Raw genomic sequence first — 26,391 nt, 5'->3', positions numbered from 1 at the left:
CTTCATCATTGACAAGATTCAGCACAGACAGGAGGGATTATTGAGAGAATCAACGCAGAGCAAAGAGAAAGAACGTTCTGGGTCAGGCTTGAGGAGCTGGCAACTAAAATATTCTGGAGTGAGAAAGGGGAAAATGACAACAAACTGAATAATAAGTATCGGGACATCAATCAGTCTCCTAAGAGAAATTAATGTTGCAATAATGCTGATCATGAAAGTAACTAAACCATTTTAGGGAAGTAAATCTGCTGTCTGCACCTGGTCTAGCGGACAGACGGCTTCAGGCCTAATAGGAACATGGTTGGCTCTGACCTGTCATCTGAAATGACTGAGCAAGACATTTAGTTCAAAGTACAATCAGGATACTGGTCTTGGGACGCTGTGTGCGTTCTCCCCATATCTGCATGGATTTTATCCAGGTGCTCCGGTTCCTTCCCACACTCCAAAGCTGTGCAGGTTAGGAGGATTGGCCATGCCAAATCACCTTAGTGTCCAATCACATGTAGTTTGGGTGGATTAGCCATGGTAAATGCACAGTGTTACAGGGATAGGGTCAGTGGAATGCTCTGCTGGAGAGTTGGTGCAGAAGGGATGGGTCAAATGGCCTCTTTATGCACTGCAGGGATACTATGATGTGATTCCATAATTTGTGAAATGACACAGTTCATTTGGAAGCCATTTAACCCATTACATCAATGCCAACTTTTATCAAAGAACTGCACAGTTAGTACCGATTTCTTCTAAATGTGAAAAACCCTGAGATTTCTCCTTTTCGAGAAATTGTCCAATTCACTTTTGAAGGCTCTGAAGTCAAGAAAATGAACTTGGAAATAGGTGTCTCAGCAGTGTCCATGCACATGTGTGTAAAAATGAACAGTTTCTCTGACCCAATGATAGGAGGAGATGCACCTCAGATTCTTATACAATTTTAAAAATAAAGCATATCTATGAAATTTAGTTCAAATGGGATACTTACAAGATCGTTTTCTAATCAAAATGTCCTTATTTTCCCTAGTCAATATACAATCTAATTCCGCTCACTATACAACATGTTACAGAGACTGGTCTCTCCACAGTTGCCACTTTTTGTTGAATTGTGGGGTACAGGTTGTTTGTAATAAATCCCCAATTGTAAATCAATTCAAATTCATAACCATCGGAAGTGAATGACCACTTTAAATGATGAACGCCAAAGATATATTTAACCACTGACGGTAGAAAGTTAACAAATCAGAAACTTCAAAAGCACTATGTCGATTAACAGTAATTAAGAGTAAGAGGAGAAAGTATAACTTTAACAATTGACTTCTCACAATTAGCTTCGTGGATCCGGCTGAAAGGATGAAGTGATAATCCCAAAACATGGATAACACATGAACAAAAACGGCTTCTCAAAACTTGATTTTATATTTAAAAGATGCAAGCCCTCCTCAACCAGGTTGTCAGAAATAGAGCATCTGTCAATAATTTAGCTAGAGTGAGATATGAACTAACCCCATTGGCTTTACCTAATGAAACATGTTGTCTTGACCTTTCAAACAATGCTGTCATTTAGGGTAGAAGATAAGAGTTGTAGTTTAAGTGTCAAACAGTAATTGGTCACTTGGTTCCTGACACCTGCTTGCATCTCCTTCTGTTTTAGCAGAATCTGATGGTAGGTCAGACAGCTCAGATAAAGGTTTATTCATTGTCCAACTGAATGTAGCTTGTCAAGGCCATAAAGGTTCCAGAGCTCCACCATATCTGTCCAGACAGGTTGAAAATAAACCATTTTACAATTCCCATTGACTTATGACTTGTGTACTTAATGTGTTTTTATAAAACATAAAATATTAGAGATTTTGTCCTATCAGTTATTTTACCAACTTTACTAAAACATTAATTGATCAACTGCTTATTCTTCAATTGTCTCGCAATTAATGATCTTTATTTGACTAACCTGGCTGATTTCTGATAATGCAGCAATTGGTTTAGTTTTTAAAATGTCTTCTAAATTAGTTCAATGTGGCTTGTGACCACGTTAGTTCAATAAATTAAATAACATTGACCCAGGTAAGAAAATGACTGTCACACTAAAGTCAGTGATTTGGAAACTATCGACGTTCAGTAACTTGTGAACTCACTGGTTTTTCAGCAGGTGGGCTGACTCCGTCAGTCGCTCACACAGTGTAGGTGAACAGTCTCTCTCTCTCTCTCTCCAGTCTGAATTGCTGGTGTTTCAGCAGTGAATGAATCAGTAAATCCCTTTGTGTACACAGATCAGGAGAATGGTCTCTCCTTAGTGTAAACTCACTGGTTGTCATCAATGTGGATAACTGAATGAATTCCTTCACAGACTCAGATCAGGTGAATTGGCTCTCCTCAGAGTGACCACATAAACGTATTTCCAGCTGGGATAGGGAACTGAATTGCTTCCCACATTCACCTGCAGTGCGACTGTGCTTGCGTTGTGACAAACCAGGTGATTGGCTGAGTCCTCGTCTACATGCAGAACACGTGCACGGTTTGTCCCCACTGTGAACGATGCTTTTTCCTTCCATGTTCAAAATCTGATGATATCCAAGTTACAATAAATTGAGAAACTCCAACAGATCCTGAGGTGATGATAAGTCTGAGCTTCCCGAGTGCAGATCCTCCCCCTCTGACACCCTGTGAAATTGGTTGAAAATAGAATAAAAAAAAAATGAGTGAGAGAGAACCCCACAAAAACACAAAGGCAGGTTGTGAAATCGAGCTGATTGAATCTGGTAATTTGCAGGGATGACATTGGGAAAAAGTAACCAAGAAAGCTGCTAATTGTTGTAAAAACCCAACTGGTTCACGAATGAGATGAACTCTAATTCTTCAAAACTCTAGAGAACACAGGCCTAGTTTGCCCAATCTCTCTTCATAATACAGTCCCACCATCCCCCTGAACCTTTGTTGCACTCCCTCCAAGGCAACAATATCCTTTGTGAGGTAAGGAGACTAAAACTGCACACAGTCCTCCAGGTGCGGTCTAGCCAAGCTCCTGATGGCTGGTACAGTGGCATCGTCATTGGTACTTCTGCCAACGACCCTGGACCTGCCACTGCCAGGGACTTGGGTTCAAATCCGGGCTTGAGTCACTGCCTGGTGGAGTCTGCACGTTCTCCTCGTGTCTGCATCAGTTTCCTCCAGATGCTCCAGTTTCGTCCCACAGTTCAAAGATGTGCAGGTGAGGTGCATTGGCCACGCTAAATTCTCCCTCAGTGTACCTGAACAGGCACCTGAGTGTGGCGACTCAGGGGTTTTCACGGTAACTTCGCTGCAGTGTTAATGTAAGCCTATTTGTGACACTAATAAATAAATTTAAACTATATAATTGAAAAATTATATAGTTTAATAGTTTAAAAATTCCATTAACCTTCCTAATAGCTTGCTGCACCTGCATGTTAACCTTCAGTGACTTATGGACAAGGACACCCAAGTCCCTTTGTACATCTACACTTTCTAATTTCTTACTGCTTAGGAAATACTCTGCACAGTTGTTCCTTCTAACAAAATAGGTTATGTCACATATTTCCATGTTATATTTATTCTATTTGCCATGTTTTTGCCCAATGGTTGAATCTGTACAAATCCTTAGCTTCACATATTCTTCAAAATGCACATTCCTGCCAAGCTTTGTATCATCTGCAACTTGGAAACATTACATTCTGTCTCCACATCCAAATCATTGATATATATTCTGAACAGTTGGGTCCCAAAGTGCTGATCCTTGTGGTACCTCACTCGCCACAGTAAGGCAAGAATGACCTGTTAATTCCAACTCTCTGTTTTCTGCCTGTTAAACAATCCTCAATCCAAGATAATGTGTCACCTCCTATCCCACGTGATTTTATTTTTCTCATCAACCTTCTTTGTCAAAAGCCTTTTGAAAGTCCACACCAACTGACTCGTCTTTATCAATTTAACATCTTCAAAAATCTCCAACAAGTTTGTCAAGCATAATTCCCCATTCATAAACACAGGCTGAGTCAGATCATGATTATGACAGATTCCAGCATTTTCCCTGTCACTGATGTCAGATAACAGGTCTGTAGTTCCCAGTTTTCTCTCTCCCTCCCTCATTAAATAGGGAGGTTACATTTCCTGCCTTCCAACCTTCAGGAATCATTCCAGAATCTACAGAATTTAGGAAGATGATCAGCAATGCATCCACTATCTCTACAGTTTAAAGTTTATTTATTATTGTCATAATTAGGCTTACATTAACACTGCAATGAAGTTACTGTGAAAATCCCCTAGTTGCCACACTCCGGTGCATGGTCGGGTGCACTGAGGGAGAATTTAGTATGGCCAATGCACCGAACCAGCACGTCTTTTGGGCTGTTTGAGGAAACCAGAGCTCAGGAAGAAACCTATGAAAACCAGGGAGAACATGCAAACTCTGCAAGACAGTGATTCGAACCGGAAATCAAACCCAAGTCCTGGCACTGTTAGGCAGAAGTGCTAACCACTGTACAATCTCTTTGAACACTCTAGAATGTAGAGTATCAGCCCCCAGGTTTTTTCAGCTTTCAGTTCCTTTAATTTTTCCAATACAACTATGTTTTATTAATTTCCTTCAACTTCACATTTTCCCTAGACCCTTGTGTTTCTACATTTGGGGGATTTGCTGTACCTTCTTTAGTGAAGTCACACACAAAGTAATGATTTAGATTTTCTGCCATTTCTCTATTCCACAATCTGAATTGTTTGCTTGTAATGGACCCACATTTGTCTTAACCAAACACTTCCTTTTTATACCTCTATAGATACTTCTACAGTCCATGTTTTTTTTGTACATTGCATCGCATTTTCCCTTTCCCTATCAGTTTCTTAGCCTTCCTTTGTTTTTTTCCTAAAAACCTCACAACCTTCAAGTTTACACCTATTTCTGTCAACTATATTTTCATCTGATACAACCCTCTACTTCCTTTGTGAGCCATGGTGAACTTTTTTTTGATGTGGGGGCATTTCCATTCTGAAGAAATGCATCGATGCTGTATGTTTTGTAATTGTTCATTGAAAACTATGCATTGCCTAAGCACAGTCATTGCTTTTAATATATTTCCCCGATCTAACTCTGCCAATTTGCCCCTCATGTCTTCACAATTATTCAACTTTAAAATCCTGGCTTCGGATTGAACTTCCTCACTTCCAAACATAATGTAAAATTCTATCACACTGCGATCATTCTTTCCTAAAGGTTCATTTACTACTGGATTATTGATTAGCCCTTTTTTATTCCATAAGGGATCTAGAACAGGTTTTCCTCCAGTTGACTCCTCAGCAACCTACTCTAGAAACCCATCCCTAACACAATCCAGAAACTCGTTTCCACAAGCATTAGTGCTCATTTGGTTTAACCAGTCTATGTGCAGATTGAAGTCACCCATGATCACAGCGGTGCCCAAGCTACTGGTTTCTCTTATCTCCTGATTAATCCTATGCCCCGCATCACCATTAATATTTGGGGGCCTGTAAACAACTCTATTAAGTCTAATGTCCACTGCCCTTTGTTGTTTCTTAGCTCCAACCAAACAGATTCCACAGACTGTTCTTCCGATTTGAGATTCTCTTACTACTGCACTGATCCCATTGCTTATCAATAAAACTCCACTACTTCAGCTCAACCCCCTTCTTGTCTGTCTTTCCCAAACCTTCAATATCCTGAATATTCAGCTCCCAGTCTTGGTCACCATGCAGCCATGTTTCCATACTGAGAATTATATCAAACCTATTTACTGCTATTTGTGCCTTTAGATCGTCTACCTTGTTCCAAATGCTGCGTGCATTCAGGTACAGCTCCGTAAATTTGTCTCTCTTACACCATTCCGCAATCGACACATACTCAATGTTTTGTTTTGTTTCTCCTGCATTCTAGTCCAACATCACTTTCTGTGACCAACATTACTTCCTTCCAATTTGGGCCACCCTTCATGTTCTCATCCACCTGACAAACTAAATTCAACCCAGCCTCCCACAACCTTCGAATATCTCTGGGAGAAAGTAGAGAGGGTGACGAGAGAGGCAAGGATGAAAAGGAGGGGTCTTATAGATCTACATCTCAACAAGAACATTGATAGAGTCTTGAAAACCCTCAACCTCCACTGCCTAGAAGGACAAGAATATCAAGTCTATGTGGAAACCATCACCTCCCAGTTCTGTTGCAAGTCACATGCCATCCTGATTTGTCCAACAGTCATTACGGAATGAAGAGAAATTCCCTCTATTTAAATACTGGGAAGACCAATTTCTTTGTCTTACACTACAAACTCCACTCCCTAACCATCAACACTATCCATCCCTCTTATTGTTCACAATCTTGGTGTCATCTTTCACCCCAGCTGAGTTTCTGACTACATATCACTAACAGCATCCATTTCCACCTCAGTGACTTTGTCTAACTTCATTCCTGCTTCAGCTCATCTGTTGCTGAAATTCATCCATTCCTTTGTTCCTTCGAAACTGGACTATTCCCATCCGCCCACATAAAGATGGGGGAAATTCAAAACTTAAAATTTGATAGAGTTCTGTGTAAAAAAACAAATCAAACTCCTACATCTGTGCTGGAGATTATTACCATCAATAGAAAGAAAACATAGGTCAGTTCTGGAGATGATTAACATGGATATCCAATCACTATACTTACTTGTGAACTTGTTGATGAGTCCGCTGGATGGATGAGGTAGTGAACGCCTTCCCAAACTTGGGTAGAATGAACGGTCTCTCCCCAGTGTGAACTCGCTGGTGTACAGTGAGAGTCGATGAATGTTTGAACCCAGTCCCACAGTGAGAGCACTTGAACGGTCTCTCGTCAGTGTGAATACGTTGATGGGACATGCATTCGTTGGAGCTTTTAAAACACTTCTCGCAGATGGGGCACTTAAAAGGCCTCTCCCCAGTGTGAAGTCGGTGGTGTATCAGCAGGGCGGAGGAGGTAGTGAATCCTTTCCCACACGTGGAGCAGGTGAATGGTCTCTCCCCTGTGTGAATTCGCTCATGTATCAAATGATCCGAGAACCGAGAGAATCCTTTCCCACACGTGGAGCAGGTGTACGGCCACTCCCCAGTGTGAACTCGCCGGTGTAGCAGCAAGTAAGACGACCGAGTGAATCCCTTCCCACACTCAGAGCAGATGAATGGTGTCTCTTCAGTATGGCTTTGCTGGTGCGCTACCAGGTTGGATAACTTAGTGAATCCCTTCCCGCACTCAGAGCAGGAGAATGGTCTCTCCCCAGTGTGACTGCGCAGATGAATTTCCAACTCTGATGGGGATTTGAATCCCTTCCCACAGTCTTTACATCTCCACGGTTTCTCCCTGTTGTGACGGCATTTATGTTCTGACATGTCAGATGATTGGCTGAATCCTCGTCCACACACACAAGTGTGTGGTTTCTCCCCACTGTGAATGGTACCTTTTCCTTCCATGTTCAAAATCCAATGATCGGGAGATTACGATGAATTGGGTGACTCTGTCAGATCTTGATATGACGTTTGGTTTTAGTTTCCTGGCTGCAAGTCCTCCCCTTCTGTGAAATTGATTGAAAAGGGAAAAAAAGTGAGTGAGAGAGAACCCACAAATCACAAAGGCAGGTTGTGAAACTGAGCTGAATGAATCAGGTAATTTGTGAAACCAGCATTGGGAAAAAAGTGACCATGAAAGCTGCAAGATTGTTGTCAAAACACAACTGGATCACTCATGTCATTCAGGCAAGAGAACCTGCCACCCCGTGTCAACCTACACATGACTCTAGCTTCTACTGATGAGAGACACAGAGAGAGGGATAGTAAGAGGGGGAGGGAGGTGTTGGAGGAAGGAGAGTAAGGTGTAGAATATTATGCCTTTACAACTTGAGGAGGTCACTTCCAGTATCTATCAAACCCTCAGCCTCCACCACCTAGAGAAGGCCCGAAGTAGCAGGTATGTGTGAACACCATCGCCTCCAAGTTCCGCTCGAAGTCACAGACCATCCTGACTTGTTTGATAACCAGTTCTGGATGAACAGAAATTTTCTCTATTTAAATATTGGGAAGATTGATGGTGTTCTGGCTCCGCTACAAACTCCACTCCCTAGATTCAGACTCCATCCCTCTCCCTGGCAATTCTTCTCAGCGGTTCACAAATTTGATGTCATATTTTATCCCACGCTGAACTCCCAAGCACGAATCTGCATCACTCAGTGGTGCACGAGCAGTGAGACAGGCCAGATCCTGAGCGTGACACAGTCAGAGGATATTTGGGAATTTGGATCAGAGTGGGGTTCTCTACATACGGGAAAAGAGGTGTTCTTTTGCTTTCTATAACATTTTCCACCATTCATAAAGTGGTCTTGCCCTGCTGCAGGGGAACAGGCTGGTTATTTAATATTTCAGCTGGGTTAAGCCTACAGTGAGCTTACAAGATAAGTGTGATCACAGCAAACTGGCCAGTTGACTGGTTGGTGCTCAGTATAAAAGACAGTGTTTTAAAAATCTCACACCTGGAATAAGAAAAAGCTATGGCCTACATATATAAATAATATTTGATTTCATTTATTATTGTTACATGTATTAACATCCAAAGATGTGTGGGTTAGCTTGATTGGCCATGCTAAAATTGCCCCTTAGTGTCCTGAGATGCTTAGGTTAGAGGGATTAGCGGGTAAACATGTAGGGATGTGGGTGTGAAGCCTGGGTGGGATTGTGTTCGGTGCAGACTTGATGGATCGAAGGGCCTCTTTCTACACTGCTGGGCTCTATGGTTCTAACATACGGTGAAAAGTATTGTTTCTTGCATGCCATACAGACAAGACATACCATTCATAGAGAAGGAAACGAAAGAGTGCAGAATGTACTGGTACAGTCATCGCTAGGGTGTAGAGAAAGATCAACTTAATGCAAAGTAATATTCTTTCTTCCAGTACTCTCAAACACTCAGCCTTCACCATCCAGAAGCACAAGAGTAGCAGGTGTATGTGAACATCATCACTTCCAAGTTCCACTCTAAGTCACACACCATCCTGACTAATAGGAGTAATTCAAAACACAATTGATTAACGCAAGAGAAATAAAGGCATGACAGGGCAGCTCAGTCGAGTGGAATGCATGTCCTGCATTATGTGCAAAGTCACAGACACAACCGGTGTCCTGGATGACTACATGTACAGGAAGTGCTGTCAGTTGTAGAAACTTGAGCTCTGGGTTTCAGGGATCAAGCAGTAGCTGGAGTGATTCAGGAGCATACCTGGTGCCTTTATCATCTGCACAGATTCCCATTCACTCAACAATCAATATGTCCTTGCTGACCCACTGGTTAAACAACAACAACTGTGTAAAATTCTCATGTGTCTTCTCAAGTCCCTCCATAGTATTACAATCATGGAATCCCTACAGTGCAGAAGGAGGGTATTCGGCCCACCAAATTTGCTTTGACCACAATCCCACCCAGGCCCTATACCCATAATCCTACTTACTAACTGTTCTAACCACTTGACATGAAGAAGAAATTTAACATGGCCAATCAATCTAACCTGCACATCTTAGGAGTGTGGGAGGAAAGCAGAGCACCCAGAGGAAACTGATGCAGACACAAGGAGAATGCCCACAGACAGTGACCCAAACCGGGAATCAAACCCAGGTCCCCTGCGCTGTGAAGCAGCGGTGCTAACACTGTGCCACCATGCCATCCTGCAGTGCCCTTTCCAGTCACACAGATGTTCGAATTGTTTTCCACAGACACACTTACATTCGGGTTCTGATGAGTCAAGTGACTCTGTTGGATTTTAATCTGATGTTTCCTTTGAGTTTCGCACCTTCAAATACTGATCTTCTAATCCTGTAAGAAAATCATCACTGTCAGTCCAAATTAGAAATTAAGAAACAAGCAACCGACACTGCACATCTTTGGATTTGGTTTCAGTTTTGTGCGTCAAAACCTCTTCCAATCCCCTGTAAAAGGAGTTTCTGGAACCCATCAATGTGGGTCCAGGATAAAAATTCACAACGCAACAGGGTTTCCTCCGGGTACTCCAGTTTCCCCCCACAGTTCAAAGATGTGCGGGTTAGGTTGATTGGCTATGCTAAGAAATTGCCCATTAGTAGCCAGGGTAGCTGAGGTTAGAGGGATTAGTGGGTGTAATATGTAGGGATATGGGGGTAGGGCCTGGGTGGGATTGTGTTCAGTGCAGACTCGATGGGCCGAAGGGCCTCTTTCTGCACTGTAGGGTTCTATCTATGATTCTAGGGTGACAGGATGGCACAGTGGTTAGCGCTGCTGCCTCACAGTGCCACTGCCTCACAGTGTTGGAAGCCTGGGTTCAATTTCGGCCTCGGGTGGAGTTTGCACATTCTTCCCGAGTCTTCATGAGTTTCCTCCAGGTGCTCCAGTTTCCTTCCGCAATCCAAAGGCGTGCGGTACCGGTTGACTGACCACGATAAATTGCCCCTTGGCGTCCCAAGGTGTGTAGGTTAGGGTGAATTAGTGGGGTGACGGGGATGTCGGCCTGGATAATTTGCTCTGTTGGAGAGTAGGTGCAGCCTCGATGGCCCGAATGGCCTCCTGCACTGCAGAGATGCTTTCATTCTGCAGCCTGGAGCAGGACGATCGCGCATGCGCCCTGCTGCCCATCGCCCAGTAAAGATGGCGGCCTTTAACCGGGGGCTGGCGGCAGAAAGGCTGCCCGGGTTTGACGTTATTGCCGGGATCGGGGTGATCTTAATCTGGATTTAGCATCTCCGCTGAGTGTTTATGAAGGCTCCCTGCCCACTCCGCCGCCTCCATTACCCTTGCAAGATCCCCAATTTCTCTCTGATTCCGGAACCGACAGAACCACCTGATAGAGAACAACACCCACAGTGCGCATGCTCCCATCCGAGACGGCAATGCGCATGCCCAATTCACAACTCACCACTGCGCCTGCGCCAGCTCTTTTCTGCTCAGGACTCAGCATGTTTTGCCCTGTAACCAATGCTGGGATGTTTCCTGATTCCATTGTGATTGAAACAGCAAAACCTCCCCCCCCACAAAATTATTCAATCAACTGATATTGCAACCGAATTGCATTGGGCTATGCACCCATTCTTTTATCCTCGGCAGAAAAATCCATAAAATTATCAGTGAATTCACTGAGGTTCCTTCCACAGACACATTTAAACCACGTCTTCTCAGTAGGAATGCACTGAATGTGGCTGAAATCCTTGGAAACTTTATAGCTGGAAATGTTAACAGTTGGGACAACTGTGGAAACTGAGGATTTGAATGTGAATTCCTTCACAACAACAACGATGTATCCAACGCTGTACTCGTTGGAGTTTAGAAGGCTGAGGGGGGATCTTATAGAGACGTATAAGATAATGAAGGGGATGGATAGGGTAGAGGTAGAGAGATTCTTCCCGCTTAGAAAGGATAGCAGGACTAGAGGACACAGCCTCTGGATAAGCCAGGGCGGGGGGTGGGTGCAGTTTAGATCGGAGTTGAGGAGGAACTTCTTCACTCAAAGGGTGGTGAATCTCTGGAATTCTCTGCCCGTTGAAGTGGTGGAGGCTACCTCGCTAAATATATTTAAGTCATGGGTAGATAGGTTTCTGACAGACGGAGGAATTAAGGGTTATGGGGAGAAAGCGGGAAAGTGGAACTGATCCACTTCATCAGCCATGATCTTATTGAATGGCGGGGCAGGCTCGAAGGGCTAGATGGCCGACTCCTGCTCCTATTTCTTATGTTCTTATCGGAATGTTTCTCTCCAGTGTGGCTGTGCTGTCGTATCAGTAAAAGAAATGAGTGAGTGACTCTCTTTCCACTGTCACGTCGTGGTGATATTATTAAGAACATAAGAACATAAGAAATAGGAGCAGGAGTAGGCCATCTGGCCCTTCGAGCCTGCCCCGCCATTCAATAAGATCATGGCTGATCTGTCGTGGCTCAGTTCCACTTTCCGGCCCTCTCCCCATAACCCTTAATCTCCTCTCTTATCAAAAACCCATTATTCACTCTGTTATATTTACCCATCTGTTTTCAGCTCAGCGAAATTAATTCGGGGACTTTCTCCTGTAAAGTTGAGGTGGTAATGAGTGCCCTGAGGAAATGAGTGTGAATCCCCCAGACAAAGGGGAACTGACCATCCATCTCCAGCTCTAATAATCAGCAAGTCAGCCTGAGGCTGCAGCCACTTACACCATTTAAAACCATCACAATGTCTGGCTGATTGATGGCAGCTCCAGACCAATAGGCAGAGAGGGGGCGGGACTGGAGGACCAAACAGGAGGAGCTGCTCCTCCAACCAATCCGACTGAATGAGGGCGGGGCCGGGATGGGGACAGTCTCAAAAATTGCACCTTCTCTGACCCTTGAGCCCACATCTTTATCTTATCACCTCTCTTCACCTGTACTGTCTCTGTGCTCATTCTGCCCACGAGACCCATCTCCTGCTTCCATCAAAATTTTCCACACTAAACTGATCACCCAACATCACCATGTCCACTAACAGTTTTAATGGTTTACTCTGTTGCTCTTTCTTTTGAGTTTTTTCATTGATGATCTGCCATCATTTGATTTCATTTGATTTATTATTGTCACATGCACTAGTATACAGTGAAATGTACTGTTTCTTGTGTGCTATACAGGCAAGGCATAGAAGAGGAAACAAGAGAGTGTAGAATGTGGTGTTACAGTCATAGCTAGGGTGTAGTGAAAGATCGGCTTTGTTTCCCCATCTGAAATATGTATTCGAGCAAATGTTATTAATGGAGGTGGTGCTGCAGGAGCCTTTAATAATCTGACACAAATCAACAGCAAACAGCCGGAATGTGCAAACGTGAGAGAAACTATCTGAAACGTCAGAGCTGGAAATGGGAGTGAAAGGTATAGAACCTACAGTATAGGAGGCCATTTGGCCCATCGTGTCTGCACTGACAACAATCCTACTCAGGTTCTATCCCTGTAACGCCATATATTTACCCTCCTGGTCCACTAACACTAAGGAGAAATTTATCATGGACAATCAACCTAACCCACACATCTTTGTTCTGTGGGAGGAAACCGGAGCACCCAGAGGAAAACCACACAGACACAGGAAGAACATGCAAACTCTATACAGACAGTGATCCAAGGCCAGAGTCAGAAACAGATCCCAGGCATTGTGAGGCAGTGGTGCTGACCACTGTGCCACCTGGAGGCAATGAAGGCTTCAGGTTTGGTTGTGTGCAGAACTGTTGGGGAAGGAGAAATGTAACAGTGTAAGATATTGTATTCAATTAATATGTAACAATAAGATTGAATTATTGAACATTTTCTCACTCTGAAATTGTGTTTGGCAATGTGTCAACTAACTGTAATTAGAAGTAATTAGTAGTGAGAGGAGAAAGCTTAACTTTAACAATTGAACAGACTTCTCACAATTTCCTTGAAGAATTAGGCTCGAAAAGTGAAATGGTAATCAAAACGTAGATAACCAGTCAACTAAAATTGCTTCTCAAAACCTTTATTTTACTTACAAAAGATATTGTAAGCCCTCGTATGCCAGAGTTTCGGAAGTAATGAATTAACCTAGATTTGTCGAGAATGAGATAAGAGGGGAGGCAGTAGTGTGGTTGTATTATCACTGGACCTGTATTCAAATCCTAGAAATAAGTGTTCATGCCCCAGAACAGAACTCCAAGGTATATTGTTAAGCCAGAATAGACCCCAACATATTATTTTCCATTTTTGTGTAAAGATGAGGAAATGCGTAGCTCCAGGAATAATTTCACTAACAAATTAAAAATCTTCTTAATGAAAACCATCTTTATTCAGAATGCAAGTTAAACATAAATCTAACAAAATGCAGCAATTTAATCTGTACAGTTGAACAATTTCCAAGTAGGCAACATTTTTCTTCTCGACTTAAATGCCACACTAAAAAGCTATTAAGCCCAGGCATACTTACTATAAATAGTTGAAAGTCTTGAAGCTGTCAGAGAGAGGAGCAGACTTTAAACAGCTCCAGTCAGCAACTGAACTCTAAACTGAAACTGAAACCTGTTTCTCTGCTATAAACCTCATTCCTCTCATTTCTTTAAAAAGAATCCCAGCTGCTATTCCATTAAGCAAATAAAATGGGAAAGATCTTCATTTATAAACAAGAGGCCTTTCCTGAATAAACACTACATGGCTAAAATGTATAATTATCCTGCTCTTCAGCATCTCAGTTGTATGTTTTCCAGACACTCTGACACCAGTAGAAAAAAGCTGAAACTTAACACAGGCCCTTTAAACATAAAATATATCAATACCACATATCAGCATGGAAAAAAATCATGATAATTGATGTAAAACCCACCTGATTCACTAATCTCCCTCAGGGAAAGAAATCTGTCACCTTGGTCTGGCCTACCCGACACTCTGAATCCACAGCAAAGTGGGTGACTGCTCGCAGGGTTGGCCAAGAATTGCTGACCAGCAAACAATGCCCACAACCCATGAACAAATTAAAAAATATATATCCCATTGGTTTTAGCATATTATCTCTTATCTCATAAGGCCATTCAAAACTCAAAACAAATTTGATTTGTTTGGTCTTCACCAAGAATGTTAACAGCTACAATTGTACGAGAGATTATTAGCACCAGTCCAGAAATATCTCAACAAACATTGTTCAGTTTTGGATGTGATTAACATCATATGATTGTAGTTACTTGTGAACTTGCTGATGTGTGCGCAAGTTGGATGAGGTGGTGCATCCCATTCCACACTGTGAGCAGATGAATGGTCTCTCCCCAGTGTGAACTCGCTGGTGTGTCCGCAAGTTGGATGAGGTAGTGCATCCCATCCCACACTGCGAGCAGATGAATGGTCTCTCCCCAGTGTGAACTCGTTGGTGTGTCAGAAGATCTGAGGACTGAGTGAATCTCTTCCCGCACTCGGAGCAGAGAAATGGTCTCTTCCCAGTGTGAACTCGCTGGTGTCTAAGCAAGTCACATGACTGAGTGAATCCCTTCCCACACAGGGAGCAGCTGAACGGTCTCTCTCCAGTGTGAACTCGCTGGTGTGCCCTCAGGTCAGATGGCCGAGTGAATCCTTTCCCGCACTCGGAGCAGGTGAACGGTCTCTCCCCAGTGTGGCCTTTCTGGTGTGTCCGCAGATCCGATGACTGAGTGAATCGCTTTCCACACTCAGAGCAGGTGAATGGTCTCTCCCCGGTGTGAACTCGCTGGTGTCTCAGCAAGTCACACGATTGATTGAATCTCTTCCCACACTGGGAGCAGCTGAATGGCCTCTCTCCAGTGTGAACGCGTTGGTGTGTCAGCAGGTCTGATGACTGACTGAATCCCTTTCCACACTCGGAGCAGAGGAAAGGTTTCTCCCCAGTGTGAACTCGCTGATGTCTCATAAGGTCACATGACCTTGTGAATCCCTTCCCACACTGCAGGCAACTGAATGATCGCTCTCCAGCGTGACAATGTTGATGAATTTCCAGCACTGACGAGCAATTGTATAACATCCCGCAATCGTCACATTTCCAGGGCTTCCCCTCATTATGGCTGCATTTATGTTCTGACAGATCAGATGACTGGCTGAAGCCTTGTGCACACAAAGAACACGTGTCTGATGTTTCGCCACTGTGAATGGTGTTTTTTCCTTCCATGTTCAGAATATTATGACATTCAGGTTGCGACAAATGGTGAAATTGTCAGATCCTGATGTGATGTTTGATTTCAGTTTCCTGACTGAAAATCCTCCTGTTCCATTTCCCTGTGAAATTGATGTAAAGCAGAAAACATGGGGTCGGAACGAACACACAGAAACACAACAATGAAACTGTGAATGGCTCATTAAATGAGCAATGGTTCCTTACTTGACTAATTGGTAATTCCACACCTAGTACAAGCAAATGAATACTGACCCATGTGAGAATGCATACACCTATCATTCCAAAAACATGACAACAGGTTGTGAAATTGAGCTGAATGAACCTGATATTTGAGGAGTTAGCACTAGGAAAAGGTGACCACAAGCACTGTTGTAAAAACCCAATTGTTTCGCCAATCCCTTTCAGGGAAAGGAATCTGCCAACTGATCTGAGTTGAAAAGACTTGGTCTTCAATGTGACCAGTGGGTTTGGGGAGGATGGTGGTGGCGGTGAAAAGACTAATAGAGGCAGGGAAGAAAGACATCTAGAGAGAATCTTCCAAACCATCTACCTCCACTATCTAGAAGGACCAGAGTCATTTGTAAACATGAACAACCTCATTCCCAAATCACACATTGTTCCAACTGGATTGACCACCAGTGCTGGATAAACAGAAATTTCCTCCACTGAATTAGTGGAGAGACTGAAGATGGTGTCTTCAGTCCCCATCCCATGTACACTGATACCATTCCTCCCCCTGGTAACTCTGCGTCTGAACTAGGCTGTTTTAGGAGCACAGCAAAGTATTTATTTTTAATAAATTTAGACCATGCGGGTGTTAGTGCCTGTGTTTTGCCCATCAAGGAGGAGCTCATTAGCTGCTTTCTTCAACTTTTGTGGTCTTTGCAGTGTAGGGAAAAATACAGTGCTGTTTGGGATGAAGCTCCTTAATTTTGATCAGTAACAGATTCAGTCAATAAAATCCATGACAGGATGTTTCTCAAACTTTCATTCATAAATTTCTTTCCTCTAGACTTGATCAGCTGGCCTTCCACATTCAACTTGTGATCAATTTGAGCTTATATAAGCCGTCCTCTGCACGGCGTCCCATTCACTCACCCATTACTCTGTCCTCACTGACCTACTCAAGCTCCAAAGTAAACAACAACTCCACTGAAAAATCTTTCATCCTTCTTTTCGAACCCCTTTTCCCTATTTCCAGTCACACAAAGTTTCTCACTATTTTTTTCTACAGGTACACTTACCTTCAGGTTCTGATGAATCGAGTGACTTTTGTCAGGTTTGGATCTGATGTGTGGTCTCAGCTTCAAATCCTGATTCTGATATCCTGCAAAAAAAGAAATAAAAATGCAGCGCCGTTAGACCAGGGTAGAAATTGAGAAGAGACAAACATCTCTCTTGGTTTGGAGTTTGGTGTCCAAAAGCCATCAGTGTGAGTGCAGGATAGACCATCACAACATTGCTCCTGGGACAGGAGGAGCGCGCATGCGCCCTGCTGCACAGCCCCCGGGCCATTGCCGGTCTGTTCGCTGCAAACGCGGGGCCGCGAGTTTCTGATTCCGGACCTGAACCTTGCACCGAGTGTGTATGAAGCCCCCCGGCCCCGCCGGCTCCATTCCTTCCCCACCCCTTCAACCAACTAACTCTCTTATTCTGCTCCAGTCGCCATTTTCTCAGTCGCTCTCCACGACCTCGCCAACCCAGCGCTGCATTGCGCATGCTCAGGGAGAAGACCGCAAGGCGCCTTCGCTCTCTCCACAGTGCGCATGTGCAAGGATTGCGCGGTGCAGATAGGGCGCTTTCCGAGCCGCTGTGAATGCTGGGTGAGAGACCCGCCATTGGGAGACGATGTTGTCGCCGTCATCCTATGTCTTGTGACCCAATGCGGATTGGAACCATAGTGTCAAGATATGGAGGCAAACACGCTAGAGTCCTTTAAGAGTAACTTAGACAGGCACATGACTGAGTTGGAGATGGGTGGATATAGGAGAACCTTTTAAATAAGGGTCATTAGCACTGGGGCGTCCCTGGTAATGCAAATGGGTATAGTATGATAATAATGTTTTTTTTCCTCTTTCATTCACAGGTTTTAAGTCGGTCCACCTCGTGTCCAATGAGGGGCATACACACGATGGATCGTACTGGGGCTGCTCTTGGTTGTTCGAGATTGGCCTAGTGCTTCATGTCGTTAGTGTGTGCCTAAACTGGACAAGATACTGGGCAACACGACAGCTCAGTGACTATCATTGATTGCTGTGCAGACACATGGATTTGGGCCGGTGTCTGTGGGAGTTTGCGCATTCTCCCCATGCTTGCGTGGGTTTTCTCTGGATGCTCCGGTTTCCTCCCACACCCCAAAGATGTGCTGTTAGGCTGATTGGCAGGAATAAATTGTCCCTAAATCAGTTTCCCTCAATCTGGATGGCCATAAAACATTAGATTGGGGTCATGGGTAGAGAGGTGGACTGGTGGTGTTGAGATGGCAGCGCGGGCTCGTTGGGCTGAAGGGCCTGTTTCCCAGGCTGATTTTGTTCTTTGTTCTAAATGAAATTAAAAATACGAGGAAAGCTTAACAGATGCTGGAAATCTGACATGAAAACACAAAATACTTGAAAATCTGGGGAGCTGTGGCAGCATCAGTAGAGAATATAAAAAAGGTTAACATTTTGAATCTAGGTGACTCTTCTTCATATAACAATCAAAGTTGATACAACAATCAAAATGCGCAGGCCTCCATCATTTTCCCATCCTGTGTGTAGTCAATAACAGGACGAAATACTGCAATTAGATGTGAATTCACTGGAATCCTAGCGGGCAGGGTGAATCAGTGATTTTTCATGTCATACTTTTGAACACATAAATAAGAACAATAAATGTTGGAAAGACTCAGCAGGTCTGGCAGCATCAAACATTTAAACTCCACATTGTCAGAAAGAATGCGCTTATTGTGGATTTAATGCTTTAAGTATTTAATGCTGGTTTGTTAATTTGTGGTCAAACTTAGTAAATCCCTTTGAATAAATGAAGTATCTGAGTTTTCTCTGTCGGGTGGGACTGCTGCTGTGACAAGCAATCGGGTGATCAAGTGAATGCATTTCCACATTCAGCTGGTGAATGATCTTTTCAGTGTGATTTCACCTGGTGAGTTTCCAGCTCAGACTTGGCTCACTAATCCTACGGGTAATCAGTTCTACATTCTCATCCAAAGAAGAATGTATGTCATAACATGAAATAAAAAACAGAACGTTCTTATTTGGTGAAGTATAGACAGAGGAATCAGCATACGTTTAATCTCAGCTTTGTGACTCCTTATCAGGAATGAATCAGTGCACAAACCTTAAAATTTAACTTTGGTTCTCAATCCTGAATAAGTCCCAGATATATAGAGAATTTCAGTATTTTATGTATTTATCTCTGGTTAAATTGAACAATTGATGTATTGGTAACTAAGTTAATATTTATAATTGTTTATTATATTGCTTTACTAAGTTTATATTTATTCTTAGCTATTCTTACCTCACAAGAGGTTATTACAGAAGGTCAGGGGGCATGGAGTTGGGGGTAGGGTGTTAGCGTGGATAGAGGATTGGCTGTCAAATAGGAGGCAGAGAGTGGGGGTCAATGGGTGCTATTCGGATTGGCGGTTGGTGACTAGTGGAGTGCCCCAGGGGTCGGTGCTGGGGCCTCGGCTATTTACCATTTATATAGATGATCTGGAGGAGGGAACCGAGTGTATGGTGTCAAAATTTGCTGATGACACCAAGATTGGTGGAACGGCAAATTGTGCGGAGGGTGTGGAGAGTCTGCAGAAGGACCTAGATAGGCTGGGCGAATGGGCTAGGAACTGGCAAATGGAATTTAATGTTGGCAAATGTGAGGTTGTCCACTTTGGTAGGAATAATGGTAGGAAGGACTATTACTTATGTGGCAAAAAACTGCAGCAGGCGACGGTGCAGAGGGACCTCGGGGTCCTTGTGCATGAGTCGCAAAAACCCAGCCTGCAGGTGCAGCGGGTGGTCAGGAAGGCGAATGGGATGCTGGCCTTCATAGAAAGGGGGATTGAATATAAAAGTAGGGAGGTCTTGCTGCAGCTGTACAGGGCACTGGTGAGGCCGCAGCTGGAGTAGTGTGTGCAGTTTTGGTCGCCGCACTTACGCAAGGATATTTTGGCCTTGGAGGGAGTGCAGAGGAGGTTTACTAGGCTGATACTGGAGATGAGGGGGTTGAGTTATGAGGAGAGGCTGAATAAACTAGGCTTGTACTCATTAGAGTTTAGAAGAATGAGGGGAGATCTCATTGAGACATATAAGATGATGAATGGGATGGATAGGATAGAGGTGGAGAGGCTCTTCCCGCTCAGAAAGGACAGTAGGACTAGGGGGCACAGCCTCAAGATAAAGGGGGGGGTGGTTTAGAATGGAGTTGAGGAGGAACTTCTTCACTCAAAGGGTGGTGAATCTCTGGAATTCTCTGCCCGTTGAAGTGATGGAGGCTGCCTCGCTAAGTATTTTTAAGATGCGGGTTAATAGGTTTTTGATAGGCAAGGGGATTAAGGGTTATGGGGAGAGGGCGGGAAAGTGGAACTGAGACACGACAAATCAGCCATGATCTTATTGAATGGCGGGGCAGGCTTGAGGGGCTAGATGGCCTACTCCTGCTCCTATTTCTTATGTTCTTATTTGCAGGTGGAAATATGCTACAAACATTTCTGTAATAGAAAGACTTCAATCAAGTCACCCCTTGCTCTCTTTTATACAGAAAGCTTTACTTATCTGCTCAGTATTTGTTGATTGACGTAGGTTTCCAATTCTACCATCATGTCAGTGAAGCTTTCTTGCACTTTCACCAGTTCTTCTCAAACTATTTTATAATACGGAAGCAGAGCGCGTATATTGAAAAGATCAGTATTGCAGTGGGAGAAAGGAAAGTTGTTTTGAGCTTTTGTTTGCAAACATCTGTTTCAGAAATTTTGCCATCAGCTGTACGAATCTAAAATGAATACGTCCAGTGAAATGATGTTACCTGTGACAGTCTCACATGGGTAGATGCTGGGGTAGGGGGGTTGGAGACGAGGAAAGCGGGGAGGGGGAGACGAGGAAAGCGGGGAGGGGGAGACGAGGAAAGCGGGGAGGGGGAGACGAGGAAAGCGGGGAGGGGGAGACGAGGAAAGCGGGGAGGGGGAGACGAGGAAAGCGGGGAGGGGGAGACGAGGAAAGCGGGGAGGGGGAGACGAGGAAAGCGGGGAGGGGGAGACGAGGAAAGCGGGGAGGGGGAGACGAGGAAAGCGGGGAGGGGGAGACGAGGAAAGCGGGGAGGGGGAGACGAGGAAAGCGGGGAGGGGGAGACGAGGAAAGCGGGGAGGGGGAGACGAGGAAAGCGGGGAGGGGGAGACGAGGAAAGCGGGGAGGGGGAGACGAGGAAAGCGGGGAGGGGGAGACGAGGAAAGCGGGGAGGGGGAGACGAGGAAAGCGGGGAGGGGGAGACGAGGAAAGCGGGGAGGGGGAGACGAGGAAAGCGGGGAGGGGGAGACGAGGAAAGCGGGGAGGGGGAGACGAGGAAAGCGGGGAGGGGGAGACGAGGAAAGCGGGGAGGGGGAGACGAGGAAACGGGAGTGGGAGGAGGAAGGGGAGATGGGGAGGGAGAGACGGGGGAGGGGAGACGGGGTGGGGGCTGAGGGAGGAGGTGGAAGGAGGGGAGGGGTGGCAGGAGGAGGGGGTGGCGGCAGAGGGGAGGGGCGGAGGGGAGTGGGCAGAGGGAGGAGGGGGCAGAGAATGGAAGGGGTGATGGGGAGGGGAGAGGGAGAGGATGGAGGGAAAGGACGGGAGGAGAGGTCGGGGAGGGGAGCGGAGGAAGGGGCAAGGTGAGGGGGCACGGCGGGGGGGAATAGGGCAAAGTGGCAGAGGGAGGGGTTGCAGTCGGGGGTGGAGGGGCCGGCGGAGGGAGGCAGCGAGGGGCAAGATAGGTGCGGGGATAGAGACCTGGGGGAGAGGGGGCAGAGAGACTCGGGGGGGGGGGGGGTGGGGGGTTGTTGGGAGAGACCTGAGGTGGTGGGGTGGGAGATAGAGAGACCGCAGGGAGTGGGTGGGGGGGCAGGGAGATGGGGTCAGTGGAGTGGGAGACAGATCATTTGGAAGGAGGGAAGAGATCGGGCGTGGTGGGGGGGGGTTGTGTGAGGTTACTGGGATAGGGCCGAGGGTAGGACCTCGATAGGACACTCATTCGGAGAGTTGGTGCAGGCATGATGGGCCAAACGGCCTTTCTGCACTGTAGCAATTCAATGATTTGATTCTGTAAAATGACACAGTTCAGCAGGAGGCCATTCGACCCATGGCACCAATGCCAACTTTTATCAAAGACCTGGCTGGTTCATAATAATTTCCGTCTGTTTCTAAGTAATCTTGAGATTTTTGCTTTTCAAGAAATTGTCCAATTCACTTTTGCAAACTCTGAGTTAAGAGGATTAGTATTGAAATAGGAGCAGGAGTTTCTGCAGGTTCCATGCACAGTGTGTGACAATTAGGAGTTTCTCTGACCCAATGATGGGAAGAATTGCAGTTGAGATTCTTACACAAATTAAAATAAATATACATGTTGAAGAAATATATTTCACATGGGATATTTAGATGGCTATTCTGATTAAGAATACCTTCATTTTTTCCCAGTTGATACACAATCCACCACACCTCACTTTATAACCTGTTACAGAGACTAGTCTCTGCCACAGTTGGCACTTCGTTTGTAATAAATCCACAACTGTAAATCAAATCAGATTTGACAAGACTTAACCATCCAGCACGAATGAATGCTTTAGTTGGTGAATTCAAAAGATGCATTAAACCATGTAGAAAGGTAGCAAATCAGTAAGATCAAAAGTAGTGTTAATTAATAGTAATTAACAGTAAGAGAAGGAAACTTCACTTCAACAATTGAACAGGCTTCTTACAACTCCCTCAGTACATCAGGCTGAAAGGGTAAAGTTATCATCTCAAAATGCAGAAGACACATTCACAAAAACAGCTCCACAAAACCTTGTGAATTAAACGATCCTTTGCCAGGTTGTTGGGAATATAATCTGGCTGGTGAGAGATAAGAACTAACCCCTTGGTTTTAGTGAATGACATGTCTGAACCTTGAATCAATGCTGTCTCTCGGCCTAACTCAAAGTAAGACACAGAGTTGAACAAGTGTTGAACAATAATTGGTTAATATGACTATCTGCTGATTTATAATTGTCTCCTGACACCTGCTAGCATCTCCTGATGTTTTAAAACAGAGCCTTACTGTAAGATCAGACAGCTTAAATAAAGGTTTATTCATGATACAACTGAATCATAGAAACCCTACAGTGCAGAAAGAGGCCATTCAGCCCATCGAGTCTGCACCGACCTCAATCCCACCCAGACGGTACCCCATATTCTTACATATTTTACCCACTAATCCCTCTAACCTACACATCTCAGGACATTAAGGGGCAATTTAAACATGGTCAAACAACCTAACCCGCATGTCTTTGGACTGTGGGAGGAAACCGGAGCACCCGGAGGAAACCCACGCAGACATGAGGAGAATGTGCAAACTCAACACGGACAGGGACCCAAACTGGGAATCGAACCAGGTCCCTGGAGCTGTGAAGTCATAGTGTAAACCACTGCGCTACCCGTAGAATGTAGCTTGTCAAGGCCATAAAGGTTCCAGAGCTCCACTGTATCATAAGACTGGCTGGAAAGATATCATTTTACACTTTAAATATGTGTAATTATAGAATATAAAACATTACAGATTTTGTGTTGCATGCTATATTACCAAACTTATTCAAAAGCCTATTGATTAAATAATTATTCCTTTACTCGTCTCACAATTAAAGCTCTTTATTTGACCAACTTGACTAGTTTCTGATAATACAATAATTAGTTTTTAAATTGTTTCTGGATCAACTCAAAGTGACTTTTGACCATGTTACTTTACAATACTGAGTAACATTGATTCAGATTGAAAAATGGCTGTCACGCTAAAGTTAGTGATTTGGAAACTATCGACATTCAGTAACTTGTGAACTTGCTGGTGTTTCAGCAGGTGGGATGGCTCAGTCAGTCCCTTCTCACACAGTGAGGGTGAACAGTCTCTCTCCAGTGTGAATTCACTGGTGTTTCAGTCGGCTGAATGAAACAGCAAATTCTTTTGATACACACAGTCAGAGAATGGTCTCTCCCTAGTGTGAACTCGCAGATTGTCACAGGTGTGGATAGCTGAGTGAATCCTTCACACACTCGGAACAGTTGAATGGCCTCTCTCCAGTGCGACTGACCCGATGTATTTCCAGCTGGGATGGGAAACTGAATCCTTTCACGTGTTGTCCACATTTCCAGTTCACCCACAGTGCAACTGTGCTGTTTCTCAACAGAGCAGATGATTTGCTGAATACACAGAATGTGAACAGTTTCTCCCCACTGTGAACGGTGCTTTTTCAATCCAAGTTCAAATTCCAATGATAGTCAGGTTATAATAAATTCAGAAACCCCAGCAAATCCTGAGGTGACGAGAGGTCTGAGCTTCCTGACTGCAGATCTTCCCCTTCTGATATCCTGCAAAATTGATTTAAAACAGAAAAAAAAGGAGTGAGAGAGAATCCACAAAACCAGGACGTGAAATTGAGCTGAATGAATCTGATAATTTGTGGGACTGGCACTAAGAAAATGTGAGTATGAAAGCTGCTAGGTTGTTGTGAATATAACTGATATCCTCAAAGAAGGGAACCTGCCAACTGGTTTGAAGACAGGAAAAGGCCATTCAGCCCATCGAGCCTGCTGCACCATTTAACAATATCATGGCTGATTAAAGAATGTCAATGCCTTTTACAGACACAATCCCCATAACTCTTCATGTTGATCAGAAATCTATCAATCTCTTCTTTGAACATACTCAATGACTGAGCTTCCACAACCCTCGGAGGTAGAGAATTCCAAAGGTTCATAACCCTCTGTATGAAGAAATTTCTCCTCATCTCTGTCCCAAGTTAGTTTCTCTTATTTTGAAAATGTGTCCCCTGGTTCCAGACACCTCAACCAGGGAAATATCTTACCCACCCACCTCCCCCCTGCGAATGTGTGTTGCTCTCCCTCTGTGGCAATCATATCCTTTCTGAGATAAGGGACCAAAACTGCACACAGTGCTCCAGCTGTAGTTTAACCAAGCTGCTGTACAACTGCAGGGAGAATTCTTCACTCCGGTACTCAAATTCACTTGTGTGAAAGGCTAACATTCCATTAGTCTTCCTAATAGCTTGCTGCACCTGCATGTTAGCCTTCAGTGACTTATGGACAAGGATATCCAGATCACGTTGTACATCCACACTTCCTAATTTCTTCCCATTTCGAAAATACTCTGCACATCTACTTCTTCTACCAAAAATGGGTTACCTCACATTTCTCCACATTATATTCTATCTGCCATTTTCTTGCCCACTGACTGAGTCTGTCCAAACCCTCCTGTAGACACTTTACATCTTCCTCACAACACATTCCCACCTAGCTTTGTATCATCCGCAAATTGGAAATATTACATTTTGAACAGCTGGGGCCCAAGTAATGATCTTTGTGGTAACCCACCAGCCACAGCCTGTAATGTGAGATTGACCCGTTTATTCCGACTCTCTTTTCTGCCTGTTAATCAATCCTTAAACCATGACAATGTGTCATCTCCTATCCCACATGTTTTTATTATGCAAATAAACCTCCCATGGGGACTTTTATCAAAGACCTTCTGAAAGTCCAAATATACTACATCCATTCAGTCCCTTCCATTAAAAATTTTTGTCAAACATGATTTCCTACTTATGCCAGCAGCTATGTCCAATCAGATCATGATTGTCGCTGTCTTAATTTATCACATTCTTTATGATAGATTCCAGCGTTTTTCCTACCACTGATGTAAAGCTACCAGGTATGTAGTTACCAGTTCTTTTCTCTCCCTCCCTTGTTAAATAGGGGGCTGACATTTGGAATTTTCCAATCTTCAGGAAACATTCCAGAAACGATAGAATTTTGGAAGATGATCCTCAATATATCCACTATCTCTGTAGCAACCACTTTCAACACTCTGGGATGTAGAATATCAGGCCCCAGGGACTTTTCAGCTTTCAGTCCCATTAATTTCTCCAATGCAAACTTCTTACTTATACTAATTTCCTTCAACTCCACATTCTCCCCAGTCCCTTAGGTCTCTACATCTGGGAGATTCCCTGTATCTTCCTTTGTACAAACACACACAAAGTAATCATTTAGTTTCTCTGCCATTTCTTTATTCCCCATTCTGAATACTCTGCCTATAATGGAACTACATTTGTCTTATCCAAAACACTTCTTTTTTACATTGCTACAGTCCGTATTTATGTGTTTTTGCTAGATTGCATTCATATTCTGTTCTCCCCTTCTTTATCTTTCTGACACCATTCCGTGTTTAACACATACCTGATGTTTTGCTTTGTTTCTCCTGCATTCTAATCCCATTATCGCTTCCCACGGCCAACATTACTTCCTTCCAATTTGGGCCACCTTTCAGCTTCCCATTCCCCTGACAAGCTAGTTTATACCCACCCCTTTACAATATATCTGAGAGAAAATTGAGCGGGAGATGGGAGAGGTAAAGGTGAAGAGGAGGGATCTTATAGATCTACAACTCAACAAGAACATTGATAGAATCATCCAAACCCTCAAACTCCATCACACACCTCCACCTCCAAGTTCCCACCCCAGTTACAAACTATCCTGATTTGTCACAA

The 26,391-nt window shown here is 44.2% G+C and overlaps 1 protein-coding gene across 1 annotated transcript in view; it reads right to left on the bottom strand.

Annotated features, from left to right (window-relative positions):
• Positions 1-2,263: 2,263 nt before the first annotated feature.
• LOC145363514 (uncharacterized) overlaps positions 2,264-26,391 on the bottom strand; it is a 31,815-nt gene continuing 7,687 nt past the window's right edge. Inside the window, exons 4-7 of the mRNA XM_080218707.1 lie at positions 20,359-20,381; positions 14,659-15,442; positions 6,659-7,459; positions 2,264-2,649 (exon numbers count right to left, since the gene is read on the bottom strand). Coding sequence (XP_080074833.1) covers positions 2,565-2,649; positions 6,659-7,459; positions 14,659-15,442; positions 20,359-20,381 — 1,693 coding nt within the window. The 3' untranslated portion in view covers positions 2,264-2,564. The remainder of the gene's footprint in view (positions 2,650-6,658; positions 7,460-14,658; positions 15,443-20,358; positions 20,382-26,391) is intronic.

This window comes from Carcharhinus amblyrhynchos, unplaced genomic scaffold (assembly GCF_965287045.1).
Source record: "Carcharhinus amblyrhynchos unplaced genomic scaffold, sCarAmb.v2.hapA scaffold_39, whole genome shotgun sequence".
In the NCBI taxonomy this organism is placed as follows: Eukaryota; Metazoa; Chordata; class Chondrichthyes; order Carcharhiniformes; family Carcharhinidae; genus Carcharhinus; species Carcharhinus amblyrhynchos.
This window is presented reverse-complemented; position numbering and strand designations above follow the sequence as displayed.